The sequence below is a fragment of the Callionymus lyra genome, chromosome 12, assembly GCF_982586985.1.
Source record: "Callionymus lyra chromosome 12, fCalLyr1.hap1.1, whole genome shotgun sequence".
NCBI classification, from domain to species: domain Eukaryota; kingdom Metazoa; phylum Chordata; class Actinopteri; order Syngnathiformes; family Callionymidae; genus Callionymus; species Callionymus lyra.
Genome location: NC_141829.1, coordinates 11441689 through 11468125, shown reverse-complemented (window position 1 = coordinate 11468125; position 26437 = coordinate 11441689). Strand labels below are relative to the sequence as shown.

The 26437-nt window shown below is 36.8% G+C and overlaps 1 protein-coding gene across 1 annotated transcript in view; it reads left to right on the top strand.

The window, feature by feature from the left end:
- The window catches only part of vwa8 (von Willebrand factor A domain containing 8), a 55276-nt gene extending 31957 nt beyond the window's left edge, over positions 1-23319 (top strand). Inside the window, exons 33-45 of the mRNA XM_087803980.1 lie at positions 486-577; positions 769-917; positions 975-1173; positions 1235-1316; positions 2520-2724; positions 9442-9550; positions 9605-9761; positions 13037-13145; positions 16453-16578; positions 16853-17011; positions 19019-19117; positions 20217-20455; positions 21487-23319. Of these exons, the coding sequence (XP_087660106.1) occupies positions 486-577; positions 769-917; positions 975-1173; positions 1235-1316; positions 2520-2724; positions 9442-9550; positions 9605-9761; positions 13037-13145; positions 16453-16578; positions 16853-17011; positions 19019-19117; positions 20217-20455; positions 21487-21595 (1834 nt within the window). The 3' untranslated portion in view covers positions 21596-23319. The remainder of the gene's footprint in view (positions 1-485; positions 578-768; positions 918-974; positions 1174-1234; positions 1317-2519; positions 2725-9441; positions 9551-9604; positions 9762-13036; positions 13146-16452; positions 16579-16852; positions 17012-19018; positions 19118-20216; positions 20456-21486) is intronic.
- Positions 23320-26437: the final 3118 nt, after the last annotated feature.

Here is a 26437-nt window from a genome sequence, read left to right as displayed (position 1 = left end):
ATTTACAAACAACATTTCTAATAATTGGTTAACATTACTAACATTATACTATTAATCATAAATGCTCAAGATTTCAGAAACTTTGAATGTTATATTAATTAATTATAATTATTAGAATATATTAAATAACATGTTTTCTAATGAATATATTACAATAGAAATTAATCTACAAAATACAATTATATATTATTGTCATAGTTCTTAAAATATAATATAACACATTTAATTGTAAAATGTAATATAATTATATTGTAAAATGAAAAAAAACAACATTTTTATGTTAACATTACTAACTAATATCCTTCATCTTAAATATTCAGAAAGTATAAATTAATATAATTAATATATATATAAATTAGAATAATTATGAATGCATATATTTCAATCAAAATAATCTTCAAAAAATCTAAATAATACCAGACCAATTCATTTTTCAATCATTTAATTCCAATGGTTTCATTCTAACGCGGCCGTCTATGGAACAGGAAGTACCTGCTGACGAAGCCCCTGCACATGGCGTCCGAGGACTCGGGCGTGTGTCAGCTCCACAGCATCAGCGACGACTCCACCAGCGCAGGTCAGAACCATGTTTGAGATTTATGTCGCATCGTTCCCGCGTGAATCACACACAAGTGACTTCCTGTCCGAGACACAGACGTGATGTCAACCTCTCAGACTGACGGATGTTTGATCCTCCGGTCCATATATTCTCACGGGGGGTCAGAGGAGTGTGTGGTCCAGTGACTCTTGTTTTTAAATACCCTCCAGATGGCGCTCAGCCTCAGATGCTGTCATGTGACCAGCTCCCGAACGAGAACCTGAGTGCCGCCCTGGACCAGAAGATAGTTTCTCCCAATCGCGTGATGGCAGACACCGGATCGTATGCGCGGCTGATCGTCGGGTTCCCGGACCTCATGGTGAGTCGGTACCTTGAGTCAGAAACACGTGTAACGTCGCCGTTTCTTCTCGTCCAGTCGCCCAACGAGGTCTACAGTTTCCAGAGAGCCGTGGATCTGTCGGCGGTGAAGAGCAGTGAAGGCGGCGCCAACGCCTTCTTCAGGTCTCGCCCGGGCTCGGCCAAACGGGACAACTGCGCCAGTTTGCTCTCGGCCAATCAGATCGTCAGAGCCCTGCCGCCCAACAAGGTCCCCCTGAAGGAGGTCTACCCCAAAGGTACCTCAGCCCGGTCTCTGAAACCACTGTATGTTCAATCTCTTCCTGTCTGTCGCGCCAGATGTCACGCCCCCCATGACCTCTGCCTACCTGGAGGTCACAGATCTCAACTCTAAGAAAGTCAAATACATCGCAGTTCCCAGGTGATGCACTTATATTATGGGATGTTCCAATGTACTACTTATCTCTCTAGTACTACTTCTACCTTTACTACTTCAAATTCTACTCATGATACTACTTCGACTACTACTAATTATTCTGCTACTACTTCTTCTACTATTATTCTTACTTCTACCTTTTCTACTTCAAATTCTACTCATGATACTACTTCAACTACTACTAATTATTCTGCTACTACTTCTTCTACTATTATTCTTACTTCTACCTTTACTACTTCAACTTTACCCAGTCTACTACTTCAACTAATGCTACTACTTATTCTGCTTCTACCTTTTCTACTTCAAATTCTACTCATGATACTACTTCGACTACTACTAATTATTCTGCTACTACTTCTTCTACTATTATTCTTACTTCTACCTTTTCTACTTCAAATTCTACTCATCATACTACTTCAACTACTACTAATTATTCTGCTACTACTTCTTCTACTATTATTCTTACTTCTACCTTTACTACTTCAACTCTACCCAGTCTACTACTTCAACTAATGCTACTACTTATTCTGCTTCTACTTCTTTTACTACTATTCGACTACTTTGTCTACTACTTATTATTCCACTACTACTATTTCTACCTTTACTACTTTAACTCATTCTACTACTTCAACTATTACTACTACTTATTCTACTACTTTATATATTACAACTTCTAATAATACTAATTATTATTCTACTACTTCTACCACTTTGACTTCTACTCATTCTACTACTGCGACTGCTACTACTACTTGTTCTGCTACTACTTCTGCTACTATTATTCTACTACTACTTATAATTTTAATACTACTACTTCTTATTCTACAACTATTACTTCAACTTTTACTCATTCTACTACTTACGCTACTACCGCTATGTATTCTGCTACTTCTTCTTCTCTTTAATTTTCTTTTTTTTCTTCTTCTCCATCTTTGTCTTCTTCTTACTTTTCTTCTTTTCAACCTTTTTCTGTTTATTTCAACGTTTTCTTTTTCATTCATACCATCATTACAACAGTTTCAACTAATTTTTACTTTAAAAACGAATTCAATACTTTCAAGCTTTTCAGTTCACAGATTCATTCACACTGCAGTTTCTTCTGGAAATGCAATTCTTATAGTTTAATATATTGTTTCAGACAGACATCTAAATTTTAATTATTTATTTCTGTCTGATGGATGTTCACAGGTCCATGACGGTGTCGCCGTACACCAGCTGGTTGTCCAAAGTGTCCGAGTCGGACGTGGTGATGGCGCCTCTGGGTCCGGGGGGCGTGGTCACGGTGGACATGGGGGGATACGTCCGGGTGTGGGAGACAGGACTGGACAACCTGCAGAGATCGCTGATGGAGTGGAGAACCATGATCGGGTCGGAGGATGGAAGACCGGTTCAGGTACCGACACGTGAATGCTGCGCTTCTATTTCTCACCGCTGGGCGGCAGTGTTGGCTAAATAAGCTCTTCAGCGCGGTTCCTTCCGACAACCGAGACATTCCTGATTTTACACGAAACCAGAATGTTTCCAGTCCCTAGATTTACGACCAGGCCGGGTCAGTGTGTATGAAAGGATGGACATTGTGTTGATGATGTAACCAGATTGACCCCTGCAACAGGTCAAAGGCTGTAAGCAGCCCCCGCAACTCTGAGGGCGCCTTGTTCACATAAAAACTCAGATGTTCCTGAAGCTCTGATGATCAGTTTTAGACAGTCAAGTAAAAATATGTCTAGTTTAGTTACAATGCATAGCGAGACGTTTAAGTGGAGATTTATACTTCACCTTAATGAATAAATAACTGTTTATATTTGTTATGTTATTATATATTTATTATATATGTTCATATATTAAGAATGTTCTAGCAAAGTCAGCAACTACAGATATTTTATACTTCTAAAAAACTTATATTGTATATAAAGCAGCAACATCGTTTGAACGTAACAAGATTGAAGAGATTGTTTATGGCTCCCCCCAGTGTCAGTACCTTGTCAATGCAATGTTGTGAAACCTCAGTTACACAAACAATAAATACAAATACCAATTAGTAAACTTAATTAAATTATTTTGTTTATTGTTTATTGCACGTTATTTTGCACTTATCTCCGAAGATGATACTGTAGTAACAAGTATATATTTGTTATATTGTCGAGTACTTGACTCTGGTGTTGCAGAATTTACAGACCACATCACTCTTGACAAAGTCGTAACTGCTTTTGATTTGTTTTGAAACCAAAATATGTTCAAACATCAGCTTTAAAAGCGGCTGGAGTCCACTGTATCCTCTTGTCCTCAGTCATCACAGTGATGTCATTGTTCCTTCAGCTTTAAAGGACTTAATGACGGCTGCCATCTAGCTGTCGAAAGTTTAATTGCAACACAAGGATGAACAAACACTTAATATTTTCATGTAAATAAAAAAAAAAATATATATATATATATATATATATATTTTATTCTATAAACCCTTTATTGAAGTATTATTCATTAAAAAATGATGATGAAAATAAGTAAACTGTATCGTAAAAAAGAAATAGCAATATTTAAATGTATCATTATTTTGTTCACTTGACCCCCCACACCTGCAGCAGACACCGAGGTCCTGGTCCAGATTCCTCAGAGGTCCGGTCTTCTTTGATGGTTCAGTGAAAACCCTGTAGGTCAGACTCGGACAGACGCCGCCTGTGCTCTGTGTTAGCTCGCCTCAAACAACACTGGCGCTACTGTAGCTGCAGCATGAAAGGTGCTATAGACGCGTGTTTACATACAAACCTCAGCTCTGTACGAGCACTTTAACGCCTGTTTCCAGAAGCTGCTTATTTATTTTATGACTAATTTATCCATGATTTCATCATCGCGGTCTATAGATTGATCTCCTTATAGTCACATTTTTATTATCTATCTCACATTCCCATGATTCCACGGGTGGAATATCAATATTACATGTTGAGAAATAACAAAATGCCTCACGTGTTCAGAGCCGGATGGTCGTCTCGTTGTCTACACACGACACCTCCGTCTTTTTTTTTCTTTTTTTTTTTAACTCGTCTCTCGGCTGCCAACTAGGTGACGGCAGGTTTCCAGCTCAAACGTTGACACACACTCTTTAAATAAATCAATCACTCGTCCAGACATAGTGTTGTTATGACTTGTTTTTCTTCGCAATATTTCTGATTTACAACCAGTTTTAAAGGGTAGAATAGATGATCGGGCCAGATTCCCTTTTGCTGTCAAGAAAATTACATAGAAATGTGTTTCGTTGACTTGTCTGGATCCACCAAAACCTTAATAAAAAACTAATAAATCACATGATTGAAGGATGCAAGCCATTGCTGCTCTTTTTAAAAAATACCATGTACTCTTTTTGTTTTGTTTGCATTTAAATATGTCTAAACGGCAAGTAAATCAGGCTGAATATTTTAATATATATTTTCTTGATATCTTTCATGGATCAAAAATGAGTAAGAGATATCATCTAAATTACATCAATACTACCTTAAAAAAATACCTCCAAAGAACTCAAAATTTGGTATTAAATACAGAGAAAAATTCTGGCAAAAATACAATAGAATCACTATATAATATTATAAAGCTATTATACAAGTTTTAATTTGTTTAAATATATAATTAACAGACCACATGACTCTTGATGAAGTCGTAACTGATTTAATTTGTTTTCAAACTAAAATATGTCTAAACATCAGCTTTAAAAGCTGCTGGAGTCACTGTATCCTCTCGTCCTCAGTCATCACCGGGTTTTTATTGTAAAAAGATTTGTAAATTGTTATTTTATTATTTTTTAATAAATCAGAAAATAGTGGATAATATATATATATATATATATGTATAAAAAGGAAAATATATCCACAGAAATAAAATATATAAAAAAAGGTTTCAAGTCAACATAAAAACATATTTTCACGATAGGTCGAGTGTCAACAAAACACTACGATGTTCTCAAAACTCTCCTGAAAAGTCAATTTCACACAGACTCGTAAGTGCAGGTGTCAGTTTTATTGCTGATGTCTTCACACTCGCAGACCTTTCCAGCTCCGTTGAAGCATCTGAAGCGACGGCACCACATTTATGAGTCCATTAATCCTGCAGGACCAGGCGTAGGCCACAGATGACGGGAGTGTGAGGAAGGGTCAGGGAGGAACATCTCTCAGGGAGGATTCTCACGCTTCAGGAAATCTCCCCTAATATTTCACATTAGTCAAATTATAGTTTATTTCTTTGCTGTGTTACATGACCTGAAATGCTCTTTTTTGACACACAAATAAATAAGAATATTTGATCTTCTTATGAAGCTACCAGAGGGATTTTCATGCTTACATTTTGAGTTAAAATCGAAAAAAATATCAGCAGAAAAATCCCCTAATTTTGAGATAAAAACTGAGTTAGTTCTCAAAACGTTGTCAATGACAGGAAAAAAAATAAACAGAAAAAAATTAAAAATTCTCACTTAATATGGTTTTAATTGAAACTAGTTATGGGAACAAAACAAAACAAAAAAATGCATACAGACTTTAGAGAAATAATAAATAATAATAACATCAGACTTAATAATAGTTGAAGCATCTTTTAAAGGCCTTTCATTTGATCTTTCGGTCGTAAATATATTTATATATTTTATTAACTGGCTCTGAGTGAGTCAACGCTTGCTGGAAATAATGTTGTTATCTGGTTACACTGACGGTGAGACCGATGTAACACAAAACTTGTTCTGCTCGCTCGCCATGACTCCAAAAGTCTCACCCGGACGAGAGTGAGTCGACACTTTACTGGACCTGAGTGACACGGATGAGACCGTCACGGATTCCTTTTGAAACACGGCTCGCTATTTCTAGTTAATTCAATCATAAATGTTATAATTATAAATGTTTTTTTCAGTATATAATGCAAATTATCATTTAAAGTCAGGTAAATATTTAAATTAGTGAATAAAAATGTTACTATACATCTTAAGATGTTATTTAAACGTTAATAAATGTAATTCTACAACAAAATATATTTTATTATGTTATATTTATTATATATAGTATATTTATTTTTTTATCTTTGTAATAGGTCTGTTTTTAAATGCACGGAATCACATTATATATATAATATACATTTTTTTTAAGTAGAGGTACACAAATATATTTTACTATACCTCTGGAATTAAACCCTTCAAAACTATCATGTAGAAGTTTTGACCCGAACGACCTCTTGAACCGAAGTGAATATTTGTGTCTCGTACATGTGTGTGCGATCGTTGGTGCGTGTGCTTCATAAAAGCTCTTCCTGTTTCAGCTCCATCACTCACACGCACAAATATGTATCTTTGTGTGTGTGTGTGTGTGTGATGGTTCACGTGGTGGGTCAACAGGTCACTGCACTGACCTTTGACCTCCCCTCATATGTATGGCTCCCAGCTCACACACACACACACCTAAATACACACTGGATGCTAATCCTTCATTGAAATGTTGATTTGCAGCCGCAGGAAGCAACTGAGTGAATATTTGTGAGTTTAAATCCTCGTTTGTTGACGGTAACACATTGAACCACATCCTGTCACCATGTTTGTAACTGAAATCTTTTTTATTCTTGTTCATGTTGCACGTGTGGCTTGAACATGCTAGCTAAATATGCTAACGAATTATCAGGAGCGTATCTTTAGCTTATGCTAACATCCATGATAGCGTAATTAATGTAATATTATTATATATTATATAAAAGTCATGTCATGTGCTGCTAAAGGAGACCTACAAATAGTTGACTTTTTATTTTATTTATTCAAGTTATTCAAGAATTCCCATTGAAGGATTGCAATAGTTTTGTTTTGTTATGTTAAATATTTTAACACATAATTATTAGATGTGAACAATGTCTGTTCTTTCTTACGGAGTAAAAAGAGGACTGGTTCCTCCTCCTTTTAATATTCAAAATAAAATGTTGCGGCCTCACATTGTCCCCCACTACTAGTTCTATTACTACTCCCCCTACTTATTCTACTACTACTACTACTTTTTCTACTTCTACTCCTACATCTTGTTCTACTCCCACTACTACTACTTATTCTACTTCTAATACTTCTATTACTACTTTTTCTACTTCTACTAGATCTTATTCTACTCCCACTACTACTACTTATTCTACTTCTAATACTTCTACTACTACTTTTTCTACTTCTACTACTTTTTCTACTTCTACTACTTCTTCTACTCCCACTACTACTACTTATTCTACTTCTACTTCTACTTTTTCTACTTCTACTCCTACATCTTGTTCTACTCCCACTACTAGTACTTATTCTACTTCTAATACTTCTATTACTACGTTTTCTACTTCTACTAGATCTTATTCTACTCTCACTACTGGTACTTATTCTACTTCTAATACTTCTACTACTACTTTTTCTACTTCTACTACTTATTCTACTACTACTTTTTCTACTTCTACTTCTACTACTTCTTCTACTCCCACTACTACTACTTATTCTACTTCTACTACTACTTTTTCTACTACTACTCCTACATCTTGTTCTACTCCCACTACTACTACTTATTCTACTTCTATTACTACTTTTACTACTTCTACTAGATCTTATTCTACTCCCACTACTACTACTTATTCTACTTCTAATACTTCTACTACTACTTTTTCTACTTCTACTACTTATTCTACTCCCACTACTACTACTTATTCTACTTCTACTACTACTTTTTCTACTTCTACTCCTACTACTTTTTCTTCTCCCACTACTACTACTTATTCTACTTCTACTACTACTTTTTCTACTTCTACTTCTACTACTTCTTCTACTCCCACTACTACTACTTATTCTACTTCTACTACTACTTTTTCTACTTCTACTCATACTACTTTTTCTACTCCCACTACTACTACTTATTCTACTTCTACTACTACTTTTTCTGCTATTACTACTACTTAGTAGTTCTATTCAACATTTTCACATCAGTCTTTCTTCTTTATGCCATCATTTTAACTGTTTCCATGCATTTTTGCTTTGAATAGTAATTCAATACTTACTCATTTTCAAATGTTTTAGTTTAATAAGGTTTTCCTCTTATACTATTATTGTTTATTAGATATATTTCAAAAGTAAACCAGATCATTATTCAAGAAAAGAAGACAATCTACCATTCATCTGCAACATTCAAGAGGCGTCACTTGGAACACTTGCGTCCACTTGGCTCTCTCTTGTTCCCACACTGACCCATATCTGGTCCCTATCTCCGACTGACCCTCTTCATCCGCCCTAAATAGAGCTGTGCTGACACCACACTTGTAGGTGTGAGAGGCTCAGTTTCGGTTTGAGGCGAGGTCAGCGCCGAGGGAGGAGAGGTCCACCTCGGCCGGGTCACTGCCGGGTCCAGATAAGACACTGTCCAACTGTCCCAGCGTCGAACTAGGACGTTACTGCGATAGCACAGGAACTTAGGTTTCAATTTAATAAATAAAAACACTTATTATATTATAATTATTATCAGTAAAAACATGAGTTTGTTCTCATGATTTAGCGTTAAATGTAAAGAAAAATCCACAGAAATGTGAAATTTAAAATGATTTTAGTACTGAAAAGAACTGCTGTAAATAATTAATTAGATGTTTGACATGAATTAAGTAAAAAAAGAAAAACAAAGAACTGTTTGGTTGCTGAGGTTTCAGGTTTCAGTCCTTGTAAAGTTCACGTGCCCTTAAGCAAGACTTTAAATCTCATAAAGATGTTTGTCCCCACAGGGCTCAGAAATGAATAACAAAGGTTGCTGGTTGTCAATGTGTTCAAGAGCAAGGCACAGAAAGTTGTAGAATCATTATTTCACGTTAGAAAGTTATAACACAAGTCATATTTAATAATAATAATAATTAAATAAATAAAAATAAAGCTTTCCTGATTCTAAATAACACATTTTGTCAAAGTTAAAGTGGGAATAAGGAGGATATACAATGTAAAATAGTGTTGGAAAAAAAAGAGATAAAAAAAAAAGATAAATGTATAAGAAACATGGCCATGGTTTTACCTGAAGACTTTTCATCTTCACTTCAGTTCTGTGAGTTGTTTCGCATAGTTTTCTTTTCTAAATTGATGATCGTTAATCTCTCTTTGCAGATCACCGTCCAGAAGGAGAGCGGTCTGGACGTCACGGCACCAAAACACGGAAAGACGGATCTCAAAAACGATCCTCACGTCGGCGGGAACCAGTGGGCCGGTGGAACAGGTGAGACGGATTCAGTTCTGTTGTTACGACCACTGATCACGATGTGTCCTGCAGGCGGGAGAGACACGGCCGGTCTGGGGGGTAAAGGGGGTCCATACCGTCTGGACGCGGGACACAAGGTCCACCAGGTGTCTCAGGCGGAGAAGGATGCAGTTCCTGAACATGTCCAGAGAGCAGCTCGGGAGATGGCAGAGAAGGCCTTCAAAGAAAGGTAGAGGGATGTTCTTCTTTTAGAGAAGTTTTAATCAGCGAGTGTTGACATGTATTTTGAATCAGCGTGAAGGATTCTGAGAGAATCTCTTTCACAGGCTCGACTATATGGAATGTCTCTCTGTCTTCACTTAATTGGTCCTTTTCAAGTATCTATTTACTCTGATGCTAACTAGTTAAGACTTGTTTGTCAATACTTTTATAAGTAAATAAGCTTGTCGGGTTTCAACCATAAGGTAAGATAAAGAAGAAGGAATTTTGGTGAAATACATTATGAAGAAAAAAGAGACTTTGAAGAAAAAACAATAAGAAAAAAGCGAGAGGGAAGAAAAATACAATATATAAGTTTTAATCATATAAATATAGTGGTATTTTGATTTAAAATATTGTATACGATCATGAATGTGTGTTATTGATAAGTTTAATATGATACATTTGTTAAAAAAAATCAAATAAAATGAATATATACATTTATTATTAGAAAAAATACCTTTTAAATAACTTGTAAATTAGTGTAAAGGAAATACATCCATAATATCACCAGCTAGATCAAGAAAAAGAAAATCATAGTAATGCAAATTGTTTTTTTCAATTGATTAAATTTTGATTCAAATTCAACTGGAAAAGTTTTATTTACATGTCTTTTATAAAAAACATAAAATGAGTTAAGATGTGAAAAAAAAGTTGGAAATTGTGATTCATTTTTATTTGGAAAAGTTTTATTTACATGTCTTTTCTAAAAAACATAAAATGAGTTAAGATGTGAAAAAAGGTGGAAATTGTGATTCATTGCATCATTTGGTACGATTGGACCTCGGAGTGACATCTTTACTACCTGGTGTGATCTTGTAGCTACACGCTGGAGATCCAGGTCAGTAGATGCCACGCTAATGGACTCGACAGTGATTTTCCCCTCGCACTGTCATTCCTTTGCAATCTAGTATTTATTTAGCTCAAAGCATCGAGCAAACTGCCATCCTGACTTCAAACTTGATGCACCTGACATACACACACACACACACACATACACACACAAGCAAAAACAGGCTCAGGTATGCTTCAGTATTTGAACGCCCACCTGCTCATGCACACACTTGCCAATACACCAGCTGCTCTTTCTGCAAAAGTCAACTGTTGTTCTTTCTGGGTCATGAAGGTGAAGCAGTAGAAGAGAAGACTTATCTCTGACTTGTTACCTCTCAAGATTTGCACAAAGAGCTACAAGATACTAGTTAGTGCTTTACCTCCTGCTTCTAATGGTAGATGCTTAACTTAGATTCTCCCTCGCTCTCCTTCCTCTGAGTCGTTTGTATTTACGGTGAGTTCAGGAATTTAGAGGAAATAGCAATGTGGCCACAGGACGCTACAAATGTGTGCAGGAAGTCTCTCTGAGTCTGAGGCTCATGACACATGGTCATCTGGAGTAAAAACAGAGGCACTGACAGCACTGACGACAACATACAACAATCACAATGTTTCTTAATGTGACTTGACTCTGAGGTTTTTAAAAGGAAAGTAAATCAATTTTTGTTATCTCAAATTGTTTCGAAATGTACATACTTTCAGTGCGTCAACTAAAGCTAGCTTATAATGGCACCAGGTTATATTACAGAACTATCATGCTTACTAAAGCTATCTTATACGAGCACCAGCTTATATTACAGAGCTATAATGCTAACTAACACTATCTTAAAAGAGCACCAGGTTATATTACAGAGCTATAATGCTAACTAAAACTATCTTAAAAGAGCACCAGGTTATATTACAGAGCTATAATGCTAACTAAACCTAGCTTCTAAGAGCACCATGTACTATTACAGAACTACCATGCTAACTAAACCTAGCTTCTAAGAGCACCAGGTAATATAACAGAGCTATCACGCTAGCTAAACCTAGCTTCTAAGAGCACCAGGTAATATTACAGAACTATCATGCTAACTTACGTTAGCTTATAGGAGCACCAGTTAATAATACAGAGCCATCATGCTAGCTAAAGCTGGCTTATAAGAGCACGATGTATTGATAACAGAGTGTCATGCTAACTTCAGCTACTTTCCAAAAGCATCATGTCATGCATCAGAACTGTCATGCTAAATAAAAGATAGCTTACTTGGGAAGAATCTACTTGTATAAAGCTATCATGCTAACTAAAACTAGCTTATAGAGTACCATATAAACTTATAATAGATTTGAATTGCACCATGTTATGTTAAATAGCTCTCATGCTAAATAAAGCTAGTTTATAAAGTACCATTTAAAGTTTCAAAGCTATCATGCTGTTTGCTAACAAAGCTAATTCATTAGCAAGTGTGATTTTCAAGTTAGCTTGTTAAAAGGAGTTGTTATAGCTGCACTAAATCATTATCATGCTTTTGAAATGTTTATATAATATGTCAGACACAGAGCCTTAGAAAAGCAAAATATATGAGTATAAGATTTAGATTATATTGATCATACATACAAACCACATGGCATGAAAGATTTTCTCTTAGGAAACTAAACGTATCGAAATCATCTTTTTTTTTTTGCATGTCATTGTTGCATGTGAGTCAAAGTTCCTGACATTCTCCGGGTTATCGTGGTGAGTTTCTTCTGATGGCACGGCAGATGCAAACACAGTGTAAACATCAACCCGAGCGTGACGGCTCTGCAGCACGAACACAAGCAGAGTAAAAACGAGACAAAACTTTCAAACGTTTTTTTTAAGTCTGCCCTCGATTGGGTCACGGTCTGGTGGTAGATTCGAGCACCTGGTTGACACATTCAAACACGAGTATGGGTTTAACACCTGGAGACGGTTCTTTGATGGATTTAAGTATCTGAGTAGAATTAAATAGTCATAACACACTTGTTGGTTCTATTGTGTTGTAAAAGAAATAAAAACAAAACCTAGCTTTCTTAATAAAAACTGCTGGTTACAAACATCTTTCAATGCACTTCCACCTTTTTCATCTGCTGCTTCAAAGATACTGTTCAAATCCTCTGTTTTCCAGACAACGAATGGAATTTCACTTTATATTCTGACCCACAAATCTTTTCTCTTCCGTTTATGCAGACCGGTTTTCCTGCAGAATACATCACAAAGCCAGTTTCACGATAAAATGTTTATTCGTATGATCTTTTTTTGTAAATGTTTAATATTTTGAATGATCTTTTCAATTAATACAGATTATTTTTCCATGTAAGTTTTCTTCTGTGGATGTACAAATGTCACCACAAGTAATGTTGTCAGAATATTTGAAGACAAAACCAACAATCTTTATTCTCCTCACTCAGGTTAAGGGAGATCGACATGAGCGAGTACGACGCAAACACCTACGAACGATTTTCCAGCGCGGTCAGGAGACAAGTGCAGTTGCTGCGCATCATCTTGGACAATTTACAGGTAAATTAGATTTCAACTCAAAATTAAAATGTGTTTCATAACAGTTTTTGCTTTCGGTCTCCTACCCAATTTTAGTCCAGATATTGGTCCCAGTTTCTATTTCTGACCCAGTTTTGTTCGTGTCCTTAGTGTGGAAAAGTCTTGTGTCAAATACGTTCAATAAATATTCTTAAATGCAGTTTTTACTCAGATATTATGACTAGCCATTGTTTAAAATGTTATTTAGAATTGTTTCTTATACATATTTTGAAACATTTTTAAATACCAACAAATGTAAAAACTCCAACTCTCCTTACTCTCATGTTTCAAATATTAAAGTCTTCCTCTCCAAGATGCAGTACGACCCTCATCATGACCATGTTTTGAACTTGTTACTTTATAAACTTCGTCTGAAATCTGGGCGAACAAGAGGTTACGAGAGTGGAGTCTATTATGACGTAATAATGGTGAGTACCTTGGATGTAGGGACTTCCGGGATTGATGACGGCAAGGGACAATCCTTGATGATTGACCAATCACAGCAGAGTGGGCGTGGTTATTGTAAACAAGATTTAATCTCCAGAGAAACAAAGTATTTTTTTTAGTGGGCGGATCTTAAAATCATTTTCTAATGTGAAGATTTCCATGAAAAGAGGGTTTTGTACAAACACACACTGATGAGTACAATAGAGTCCAACATCTATTAAAGAACCACTTAAATCAACACATTAGTTGACCCTAAATGTTATTTATTTCTATTTCTACATGTTAGTCGTGTTAGAAAATAATAATTTCATGTTAATATAACCTTAAATTGTGTTTTATCATCACATTGTATTTTTATGAACAAACATGTTTAAAATTTAAAGGAAGATAATAATAATAATAATAATAATAATAATAATAATAGCATAGTAATAAACAGTAGCTACAGTAGTAATAAGATTATTATTCCAATCTAAATGCAGAAATACAGCGCTAATACAGCTAGCTTCCATTAGCATGTGTGCTAGCTATGCTTAGCATGCTCAATAAACCAGGATAGAAGTTGGCGTTGTGACATGAAGCCAGAGGTGTCAGTCGTGGTCATGCTTCTCTCTCGTGTCAAAGCAACAGACGCGTCACCAAAAGATCTTCACTCGCCGACACGCTTAAGTCCGGGGATCACCTAAAAGACATAAATCATATTTTGGAACAACGGATCAAATGTGCCGGACTATTTTTAACCTCCCAAAAGGCGACAGCCTCAAAATCCGATCCGCCATGTGACGCCACCAAATACTTTGACCTGAGATCATCTTTGTTGTCGGGGAAGAGAAGGGGGCGCTGTCCACTCCGGGCCGCTCCCATTGGTCCGGCGTCGGGAAGGGGGTTCTACTCCCGTGACCCCCCATTGTGTCCGTCTCTTCTCGTTTGTCAGACACTTTCCTCTCTTCGTTTTTGAGCTCCTGCCACAGAGAGGGTGGCGGCGGCGTCGGGTCACGTGACCGGCGAGGATCACAGATTACAGAGCAGCGACTCCATTCGTCCAGGTGTGGAGGTCACATGCTGTTTGTGTTTTCCTATCCAGGTGTTTGCTGTCGGCTTTGTTTGTGTTTGTCGTCGTCGCCTCGGGCGTCTTTTTTCCCCCCCGTAAAAAAAACAAAATGAAGGAGGCGAATCGGAGCAGGCGTGACCAGGCACAGGCGTGTTATTTTAATCATACCTGAGGAGTGATTCTAAGAAAAGTGTATTGTATTTGTCAGGATTAGTGTCCCTAGAGGGGAACCCCGCATTCCATCCGTCAACAAACATCTGAGCTGCCAGATAGAACAGCTGCTTCTCTCACCACTGGACCGATGTTGTCACGCATCGTTTTAATACATTACAAGTATTGACATTTATTATATGGATTAGATCAGATATAGAGTGTAAACACTTTTATTGGTACTTGTTTAAACCCTTTCCTTAAGGAAATGTGAGATATTATCATGTAAACTGGAGATTAAAGGTTTACTCCGGGCACTCCAGTTTCCTTCCACAGTGAAAATTATTTTATTAATTTGTAAAGAGAATCCTGCCGTCAACTTGATCAATGTCCCTTAAAACCTTTTTAAGCCTTTTCTTAACTGTGTTCTCTCAGGTGACTTGGTGTCTCTGGGCCTTTGGGTCACCTTGACCCTGAGATAACACTGTACACACTAAATTTAAGAAAATATATATGTATATTATTGCAATTTAATGATATGTTTGTGTTCTTCTACTTTTTTAAATAAACAAAAAATCTATACTTGTCTTTATACAGTATGTTTTTTGGCTATTTATAATTTCTCACATTATATTTACTGAGTTTTTAAAATACAGAATTAGGGAAAACATATTAAATGTACAATACATACTGTAGTTTTTAGTTCATCTCTTCTATATTTGTATAGTTTTGGTTTTATATTTGCTAATTTATTTAAAAAAGAATATTCTTAATTGTGATGATTGTTGAATCACAAAAAAATTAAATGAAATATTAAAATGTAATATTAATATTAAAAAATATTAAACATTACACTTTTTACCTCAGTATTTATATTACATATTATATAAATGATTAAGTACTGGAGAAAAAATTAAAAAGTTAGATTTGTCTACATGCTTTTTAAAGCTTTTTTCTGCTAATAGGTTCAAATAAAATTATCTAGATTTACATTGATGTGTTTTTCTCTCAACACCTGCTGTTAACTTTACTTTAAGTAAGTAAGTCATTTGTATTTATATAGCGGTTTTCCAGACCAGGGTCACAAAGCGCTTAAACAATCAAAACAATATTCAATAAAGTATATACTAAGCACATTTTAAATCACATATTTATTTATTTTAATATTTTTGCCATAAATTCCAAATTTGTAAGCTGGTCATTTTCAAACGTAGGCAGAGACTTAAAAATATCTGTCCTTTCCTTGAATAATTCTGTAGTCCTCTGTACACAGTTTAAAAACCGTCACTCAGAGTCCTGGCTATTGTTTGAGGGTTTATGACACGCGTGGAGATGAAGATCGGGGACAATAACAATAACATGTTTGGATCAGATACTTGATGAGTGACTTCTCGGTTCCTCCCATTGTTATCCTTCCTTTCTATTCAGTCATTTCCACGCAGGCGTTCAGAAAGTTTCTTCCAAGAAATGCGGCTTTATACAGGAATATTAAGTTATCACCGTATGAGTGACTGTCACCGAATGACCGGAAGTCACATGACATCATGGGTGAACGTTTGAGGAAGTGTTGGGTCACACTTTCAGGAGATGTCGAAATGTTCTTCTGATAAGTTTAGAAACATGACTTGTGTGACTCCTCAGGCCAAAGGGAAGGAGAGACAGTGGCTGAAGAACCAGGCGCTCGGGGAGCTGGACGACGCCAAGATCATCGACGGGCTGACCGGAGAGAAGTCTATTTATAAACGGAGAGGAGAGCAGGAGCCCGAGGTGCTTGTTTTTTCTTTTGTTTTCTGGGTGTTTCGGTGCCACGCCCTCCAACACGACCACACACTCTGACCCGTCACATTCCTGAGATGTGTGTGTGAGATTATCACTACACTTATTTCCAAAACACTGACCACCAAACATACATACACTTGTTATTCCTCCTAATTTTAGCCCCAGCTCTTATGATTTCAGTTCCACAAATAACACAAATGAACACAAATAACTGACCCGGTCGTCGAGATTAAACTACAGATGATGTGTGTTCCACGTTCAGCCGGGCAGTCCCCAGCAGAAGCCCAAGCGTTTGCGGGTTCTGGCCGACGTGTCGGGGAGCATGTACCGCTTCAACGGCGTGGACGGCAGGCTGGAGCGCTCCATGGAGGCCGTGTGCATGGTGATGGAGGCGCTGGAAAGCTACGAGCACAAGTTCAAGGTCAGACTCAATGTCTGTCTCCATTTCTTTAACTTCACTTTTCTGAAAGCAACCTCAACAACAACCTTCAAGCATTGAAGCTAGCATGTAGGGCCTGTGATGAGTTCAATGAGAGGGGGTGAGATAATCAAAGAGAATGAGCCTGAAAGTGATCATATTGTCGTACATTTTTAATTCATTATTCTCACTTAAAACTTTGCTTAAAGTAATATTAGTCTCGTTTTAAGTCCAAGAACTGTTTCGTTTTTTTTTTTTAATTAAAGGCTTTAATAAATTAAAATGAGGAATCAGTCAATAGTAAAAGTCCAGTATCGTTGAATATAGTTGAAAAATATGATCAATTTGGTTATTCATTCATTTTATAAATACTAAGATGAAAACAGAAGCAGAAGTAAAACTCAATGAAACAAGGGGCCAAAATGCTTGAGCAGTCTTGAGTCACAGGGCCAAACTAAATATATGCCAAACAGGAAGTAATGAGTCTTAATTTATAAAATGCTTTTTTCTTTGTGTTACAGTTTATTTTAATTATCTCAGTTTTTGTTCTTCTTTATTCAACTTCTAATAGTCTCTATTTCATTGTTGACTATAATCTCTGTTCCTTATCTTATTATCGCTTATTATCTGTACACTAGTATTGTTACTGAAATTCATTGATTGGCAAGATTTGACCAAAAGGTTTTTTGTTTTATTGAAATGTTGTTTTTCTTTCATTTAACAATTTAATTGAATATTTTCATACTAAAAGGTCGAATTGGTTTTGATTAATCATTTTATTAAATCAATTGTTATAATTTTGATGCAAAGTTTAAAATTCGAATTTCAATTATTCAAAAATAAATATTCCGAATTCAAGTCTTTTTTGACGTTCAATATAAAACTCAATCAATCAATATCAAAATCTTTAGTTAGAATAGATTTGACGCAGGAGCGCTTCGATGTCGTCACATGATCGTCTACGCGTCGCCTGATTGGCTGAAAGTTCAATCTGCGCTCTTTTGATTTAGTCTGGCATCGCTGTTGTATTTTTATATTGAATTTAAAAGGCTATGAATTAAACAATATTTAACTTCGATTTTTTTTATTTTTGGAATTGGTATAAAAACCGTGTTAAAAATGTAACAGTGATTTTGAATTTTTTTTTTTTTTTTATTATTTTAGTTAATAAAAATCAGCCAATCAATATTGAAACTATTTAATTAAACTATTCATAATAATACTTAAATGCCAATAACCGCCATGATCTTCTTTAGAAATACATGATGGTATTTTATTTTCATGGTCCTGAGAATCAACTCTTCCCTGATCATAAATACATTTAAAATGTCCCCCTGGAGCCAGAAAATCTGAATCTTCGTGACCCCTCTCTGACACCGAAGATCTGCTGACATCAGCACAAACACACCTTCCTCATCACATGTCATCCGTCTTGTAAAAATAAATAAATGATGGCACGACACTTCACGTGTCTCACAGAGATGACACTTCACGTGTCTCACAGAGATGACACTTCACGTGTCTCACAGAGATGACATCATCAGGGGCCCTGATAGCTGGAGGCAGCTTGGTGTTTCACTGCCAGACTTCAACAACAACAACTATAACAGCAGCTTGTTGTTGAGAGGATGTTATGTAAGTGATGTATGGCAGGCATGTGCAGCACCACAGGTACTGGAGCCGGAGCTGAAGACATCCTGCTGTAGGTCATGATCACACCTTCATGAGGGGAACTCTCTTACATGTTGTGCAACACTTCAGTCACGGAGCTTCTATGACCTCATGTCACGCGTGTTAGAATGTTCTGAACGCTGCTGTGACATGTTGTGCTACCGTTGCTACTATATTTACAACCGTGTGACTTGAAAACAAACATTTTCTCCACATCCTCTCTTTCTCCTCTTTTCTCACTCCGTCCTCATCTTGTCGTCCCTCTTTTTCCTGAAATGGAATCTTCCTTTTCTTCTGGTGAAAACGGCTCCACCAACGACTCCTTCTTCTCTCCTCCAGTACGACATCATTGGTCACTCTGGCGACGGCTTCGACATCGAACTGGTTCGAGCCGACAAGGTTCCTCAGAACGACAAGCAGAGACTCAAAGTTCTGAAGGTATCGAGTCTTTTAAACATGTGTTCGTTCCATCTTTTCAAGAGATCATTTCATCCTCTTCTTCTTTATCTTTTATCTGTCATGTCCTCCTCTGACTTTTTCTTCTTTGTCCTTCTCTCGTCCAATATTGTCACTTTCTTCCCACTTTTTTTCCTCTTTTATTCTCTTTATTCTTCACTTTTTGTCTTCTTACTTTTTCTCCTTCATCTTATTGTCTTTACCTCATCGTGTCTTTTTCTCACCCTCCTTATCTTCCTTCCCTCTTCCTGTCCTCTCCTCATCATCTCTTTTTCTCACCTCCCTCATCTTACTTCCCTCTTCCTGTCCTCTCCTCATCATCTCTTTTTCTCACCTCCCTCATCTTACTTCCCTCTTCCTGTCCTCTCCTGATCCTGTCTTTTTCTCACCTCCCTCGTCTTCATTCCCTCTTCCTTTCCTCTCCTCATCATGTATTTTCCTTCCCTCCCTTATCCTTCTCTCTTCCTGTCCTCTCCTCATCCTGTCTTTTTCTTACCTCCCTTATCCTTCTCTCTTCCTGTCCTCTCCTCATCCTGTCTTTTTCTTACCTCCCTTATCCTTCTCTCTTCCTGTCCTCTCCTCATCCTGTCTTTTTCTTACCTCCCTTATCCTTCTCTCTTCCTGTCATCTCTTCATCATGTATTTTTCTCACCTCCCTGATCTTCCTTCTCTCTCCCTGTCATCTCCTCATCATGTCTTTTTCTCACCTCCCTCATCTTCCTTCTCTCCTCCTGTCCTCTCCTCATCCTGTCTTTTTCTTACCTCCCTCATCTTCCTTCTCTCCTCCTGTCCTCTCCGCATCTTGTCTTTTTCTCACCCTCATTATCTTCCTTCCCTCTTCCTGTCCTCTCTTCATCATGTCTTTTTCTCACCTCCCTCATCCTCCTGTCCTCTACTCGTCATGTCTTTTTCTCACCTCTCTCATCTTCATTACCTTGTCCTTTCCTCTCCTCATCATGTCTTTTTCTCACCTTCCCATCTATGTTTTATCTCCCTGTCCTCTCCTGATTACATCTTTTTCTTCCTCTTCCTGTCCTCTCATCTCTCCTCTCCTCATCTTCTGTCCTCCTCTCTCTCGTAGACGATGCACGCTCACTCTCAGTTCTGCATGAGCGGCGACTTCACCCTGGAGGGCACCGAGCACAGCATCAAGGAGTTGGGACGCGAGGAGGCCGACGAGCATTTCGTGGTCGTCCTGAGCGACGCCAACCTGGAGCGATACGGGATCAGGCCCGAACGTTTCGCCCAGGTCTTGACCTCTGACCCGCAGGTTCACGCCTTCGCCATCTTCATCGGATCTCTGGGCGACCAGGCGGAAAGGTGAGGGAAATGAAAGGAAGATATGTTGAGACAGAAAAGTGGTTTGAAGAATTAACTCGTGAAACTTAAGTGTTTGTTCTCCCAAAATTCAAACTTCACTTATTATCTACTCACTCTCTTGTCGACTAAGGGTTGGGATTATTTTCAGAGAAATCTGTTCCTTTTAGAGTTATAGACAAAAATCTTTGTTCATTTTAATGTAGCGACTGGGCATCAGTTAACATTGAAATATGTATAAAGTATTTACAAAATATGCTTTTCTAAAAAAGAGTGAAATTCAGTTTAGTGACCTTGTATTTATATTTAATCAAATACATGTTTGAATGTGAAACATTAATCAATTAAATTGTTAAACTATTCATAAAATGATAGACATTTGATAATGTACAAAATAATCACATTATCTTATTAATCGAGATAATCGTTTGCTTTTTAAAGCCAGTTAAAGTAGTTATTTGCTATTTTACTAGTTTAAAAGTTGTTGAAAGTTAATAAGAGAACATTTAATAAAAATGGAATAAAACAAATGTTCAATTAAATGAAATAACTGACGCTCTTAACTATTTGTTTAATATATATTTGTTAATCCATGTAATTTAAGTAGGTAAGTGATTTTTAAAAATATAAATAATAACGAATAAACAATATTAATCCTATATTGAGTTTTTATTGAGACGCTGTTGATTCATGTCGAGAAAACAAGTTATGAAGTGTTTTTGAAAGTCAATGGAATAATTAAATCCAACATGAATCCATTGATTCGATCATCTTATGTAAGTGTTTCATCCTCGTGACCTTCAAGCGTCCTCTGGTCTGTGGTCGCAGCCGTTAGAAAAACAGAAATAGACGAGGAAGTTGCGTAAGAGTTCACAAAGAGCCGGGTTTGAGGTGGTGGGTTTATGCAAATGAGGGACACGGTCCAGCTGAACCCGGGGGGCCCCCCTCCTTCATCACAGACCACTTCTATTTGTGTCGGTTTGTTGCTGCACTCCAGAGTTTCACACCACATCTCCTTTTGTCTTTCATCCCAGATTACAAAAGACTCTTCCTGCAGGACGATCCTTCGTTGCCTTGGATACCAAACAAATTCCTCAAATACTGCAGCAGATTTTTACGTCCAGCATGTTGTCCAGTGCCTGAAACACACAAAAAACAAAAAAGTGATGACACATGACACAGAAGGAAACTCTCATGACTTCTTTGTATTCGAAGGTTAGTGTTTCTTTCATCCTCGAGACAAGATCTAAAATCTTGTGATTTGTCACGAAGATCTATTATCGTACAGTTTGTCCTCCGGCTCGCTGATGCCACTAGAATACATTTTCACAATAAAAGTCCCTTTATAGTAGGAAAAGGAAAAATAATCATTTTTAATCATTTTCTTATTGGGTATCGCTCTTGTATAAACAACTTTATTGTTCCAATTAGCAACATTAGATGCTGATATTCACTGTTAGCATCTAGCTACAATGTGGGAATCATGGGTAAATATTGTGTCCAAAATATGTCAGGAGAAGATATTCCAGTATTCCACTATTCCAGAGGTGTTCCTGAGCCAGAGCGCAGGTGCCAAACTAGACCTCTATTGGCTATGATGTGGAAGCTGCTGGCTAATTAGCAAGCTAGCTAGCTAGCCGATTAGCAACTAGCTAATTAGCAAGCTAGCTAACTAGCTAGCTAGCGAAAGTGTCGCAAAATCAATTTACTGTTAATAATGAACCATATTTTTTCCAGAAGTGTCACAAACTTACGATAAAATAGTTTAATTCAATATATATATATATTTATATATATGTATATTCGTGGAAAAACACTGACCGAAAGAAAACGTTTTTCTTAAAACGGAAAAACACAAAATGTTTCTTTTTGTCTAAGAATGTCGACAATAAAATAAATATATAATCTATGTAATTAATGAGAAATGCGATATTAATATATCGCCTCATAATTCATTATATTATATAAGATATATTTAAAATAATGTCAATAACTGGAATCGTTAATTAATAGTAAAAAAACAACATTATTTGTTCAAGTAAGTTGCGAAGGTTATCGAAGGTTTTGTTGACGGTCATCAGTCAATAACTTTCTTATTACAAACTGAAATCAGGATGAATGGATCTGAAGAGTCAGATTAACCTTGAGGTTTCGAGCTGCGTTTCAATCAAAGATCATATTTCCACGACTCTCTGGAGGGAAGCTGCGACTGCGAGCCGTCGAGGTTGCCGGGCAAAATCTGACGCCTCATTCCTCGGTCAACCTCACGAAACAACCTGCTGGTTCAAACACACTCTTCACATCTTCTGCGCCTTTTTACGAACTTTTAACCTCCAAAGCTCACACCAGGAGGTGAAAGGCAACACTGGGATATTCACGTGTCAATATCTTGGCTCCTGTGGAATTCTGGGATGAGCAGCAGGGAATTTCCCACCTTGACTGATCAGCTCTTTCAAGGCTGCCGGGGTGTGACAGGCGAGTGCAGCATCTACGTCAACATGATCACCTACCCCCCCTTTTTTCCCTTCATGGCATCTGGACCTTGTGTCGCCCGCTCAACATCTCAGCCTCGCGAGGAATCCCGGATCACTTTTCATGACTGAACCCGAACTGTAGCGAAACATATCTGCTGCTGAAAATGATCTGGATTCAGTTTTGTATCTTTAGTTTTTGACTAACACTGATCATCGATAACAAACCTTATCTTGATTTGTCTGGATTATAGTGTCTTGTAGGTCATTATATTTGGGGAGAAGTAGGGAATATTTGTGTATAATCATGCACAATAGTATGTTAAGTTATAGAAATCTTTGCCTTGTTTTGATTGTACAGCATATAATGTCAAATAAATCATTAAAATGATCGTCTTCACTTTTGTTCGTACCTGATTTTCCTCAACACATGGAATCTAAAAATATAAATATAAATAATATACTTATTACAGTTTCTGAGGCAAAATCTAAAATTAACTTCTAATGAAAAATGTCAAAATAATAAACCTTATTTTACTTTTTTTTTTTTATTAGAAAATAAATAAAAAATGTCAGATTAATTATCAATTATTTAATTTAAATGTAGTTTTGATTTTCCTCAAGGTATAGTATTAATAAATGCATAATCATTTGAAACTAATTGATCTATTTTACATGTGATCAAATGTTTTTTCAACCGTATTATGAAGGAGAATCTTTAAATAGTTAAACACTCGATCTTATTACGGATGTTCCTGGCTAACTGGGACTCTTGCTCAAGAGCACTGCGACCCTGTTAGTCAAACATTACGTACGTTAGTTAGAATCCATGATTTCCTGCCTCGCCTCCTACTATCAGTGAGGAATTGCACCGGCAAACAAAAGCTTGTTTGCAATAAACACTTGGTGGACTTGAAAAACTGATGACAGCGTCTAGACGTGTGTTGTGTCACACGCGTGACTCACTGCCGCTGCTTCCTGTCGCCTTAAATCACTCGCCGGCTTTTCTGCGGTTCATGGATTATTTTTAGGATTCCTCTTTTTCTGCTGACGTCACCTTTCCACTTCCTGTTTTGACAAAGTGATGATTTAACAAAAAAAACCCTGATGATGTGACCTTGATGTTTAAGCTTGTTTTGTTCTTGATATTTCAGCATTTTAGCCACTTGTTGAAATAGTTTTTCGTTTTTTTAGTCTATTAGGAAAAACAACTTTAATAGTATTTTGACACAATATATAAATAGACGACGACAACAATAATGAATTTAAAAACGCACAACTGCAACATCCTGTTGCCTCTTTATTCAACACAAAGTGAGATTTTAAAACACAAACGTTTAAACCCTGATCCAGTGTTTGAAACCTAATCACACAAAGTTTTTGTTGTAGTAGTTAAAGTATCTGGTTAAACAAAATGTGTATTTTCTTTGTGTTTCTTCTCCTTAACTCATTAAATTACTTTTTTTTCCCCAATATCAGTTTATCTTTAGTCTTTGTGTATTTGTTGACATGGATCATCTCTGTCCCTGACCTTATCTTAAATGTCACCCACATGAACAACCAGTGGGCCACATAAAATGAGTTGGGGGGCCCAGATTTGGCCCCCATGCCTTGAGATTGACGTAAATAACCCAGATCGTTAAATCTGTTCATTAAAATGTTTCTTTTGTAAACTAAACTTCAAATAAAACTTAAATTATATCGATACAAAAGGGATCTTTTAAAGTGTGTGTGTGTGTGTGTGTTTGTGTGTCTCTGCACATCTGCTTGTCTATGAGATTCTTCTATGGAAAAAAGAGGAACACTGCCCTCTTTTCATCGAACAAGATCCCTCTTTAGTCTGAGACGACCCCAGTTTAGACCGACACACACACACACACACACACACACTCACACACACACACCTGCGGGCCCTCTAATAGAGGCGTCCTCTCATGAGCCCGAGCCGCTGACAGACCCAGAGACGGATCGCTGCGACTGACACTCAGAAATGCCGATAGTGAGAAGTTCAGGCGGCAGCGATGAAAACACGCGTCGGTAACGACGCAGGATTACACGTCTGAGTCTCAGCACTTCATCCTCCTTCATCCACGACCATTACACGCCTTTGTGCGGCTAATCCTTGACATGAGCCGTGAGTGTCTGACGGCGAGTCAGGACAGCGTCGCCGACGTCACCAGGGCCAAAGACTTGAGGATTGTTTGGGAAGACGGTTCGTCGTGTTTACGACACTTTTTCTCTTGATGTTTGACGATAGACTCTCCTTTGAACCGAGTTTCTCAAGTTGATCGGAAATACAAACCTGATTTTGACTGTTGCAATGCATTATGGGAGTTTGGAGGACAACTGTTCAAAACAGAAAAGAGGTGTTTTTAAATCTGCATCATTCTATCGTCATTGTTCTCTTTATTTAAACTGGTATTTTTTACTGTTTCTTCCTCCTTATATTTATTTATTTTATATTCATCTTATTTTTGAACATTTTTAATTTGGCTTTTGATTATCCAATGTTTTTTGTATTTATTTTTTCTACCAAGTCCAACTTTTCCAGGTTTTTAACCTTTGGTTTGTGATAATTATTCCTGTTTTTTGAGTAAATTATTTGGTTTTATGTCATATTTTTTATCGTGATCCCGGAGAGTTGCCTAATGTTGGAGTTTCTCATAGGATTTCTTACAATCTCGATAAAATAGTGCATGGAAATCATAAAATAAATACAGTTAAAACACAAAATAATTAGCAAAACCTATAAACCAACCCTAAAAAAGAATAATATAAGTAATTAGCATGAAAAACCAACACCCTAAAAAAACAGAAGGTTTTTTTTCTTTCAAATGAAAAGCAATACACTTCTGTGGTGTTTCCACAACTTAAAAGTAAATTTCTCTTCTTTTTAAATCCTTTTATTTAAGTGCCAAATGATTCATATTATAGTAACATAAAATAATCAATGATTCATACAATTGGAAATGTGTTCAATTTTTAAATGAGATTTTGTCATCAAGCGTCACCACTGACGTCTCCCTACATTTAAAAAAAAACTCAAATACTTTCAATTGTGTTTCTTATAAATAGAACGTTTCACTTCAGTAAGTTAGCGAAATCAGGAAAACCACCCGAAAAACTTTCATTCATCATCGTTGTTCCTCTTTCTCTGCGACGTCACCGTGAGTCAATCGTAGACTTTCCACATCTGGCTGCTCTGAGAGGGAAGTGGCTTCTGCCAGAAGGTTGCTGTGGTCGCTGTGATGATAATTCCCTGCGCGACCAATAAACAGCTCCGTGTTTATCTGCAGTCGCCGTGGTGACACAACCATTCATCAACGATCGAGATGTTTCAAGTACGATTAGGTCTGAGCTGGCATTTATTTGGTCTTTGCTGGACTTTTACATCTAAGATTGAAACTTCAATAATAATACTTTGATTTAAAGCTTTTTTTTTACTTGTTTAAATTAACTTTTATTTAATCCTGAAAACTCAACATTGCATGAGGCGTCATCCCTTTTCAACGAC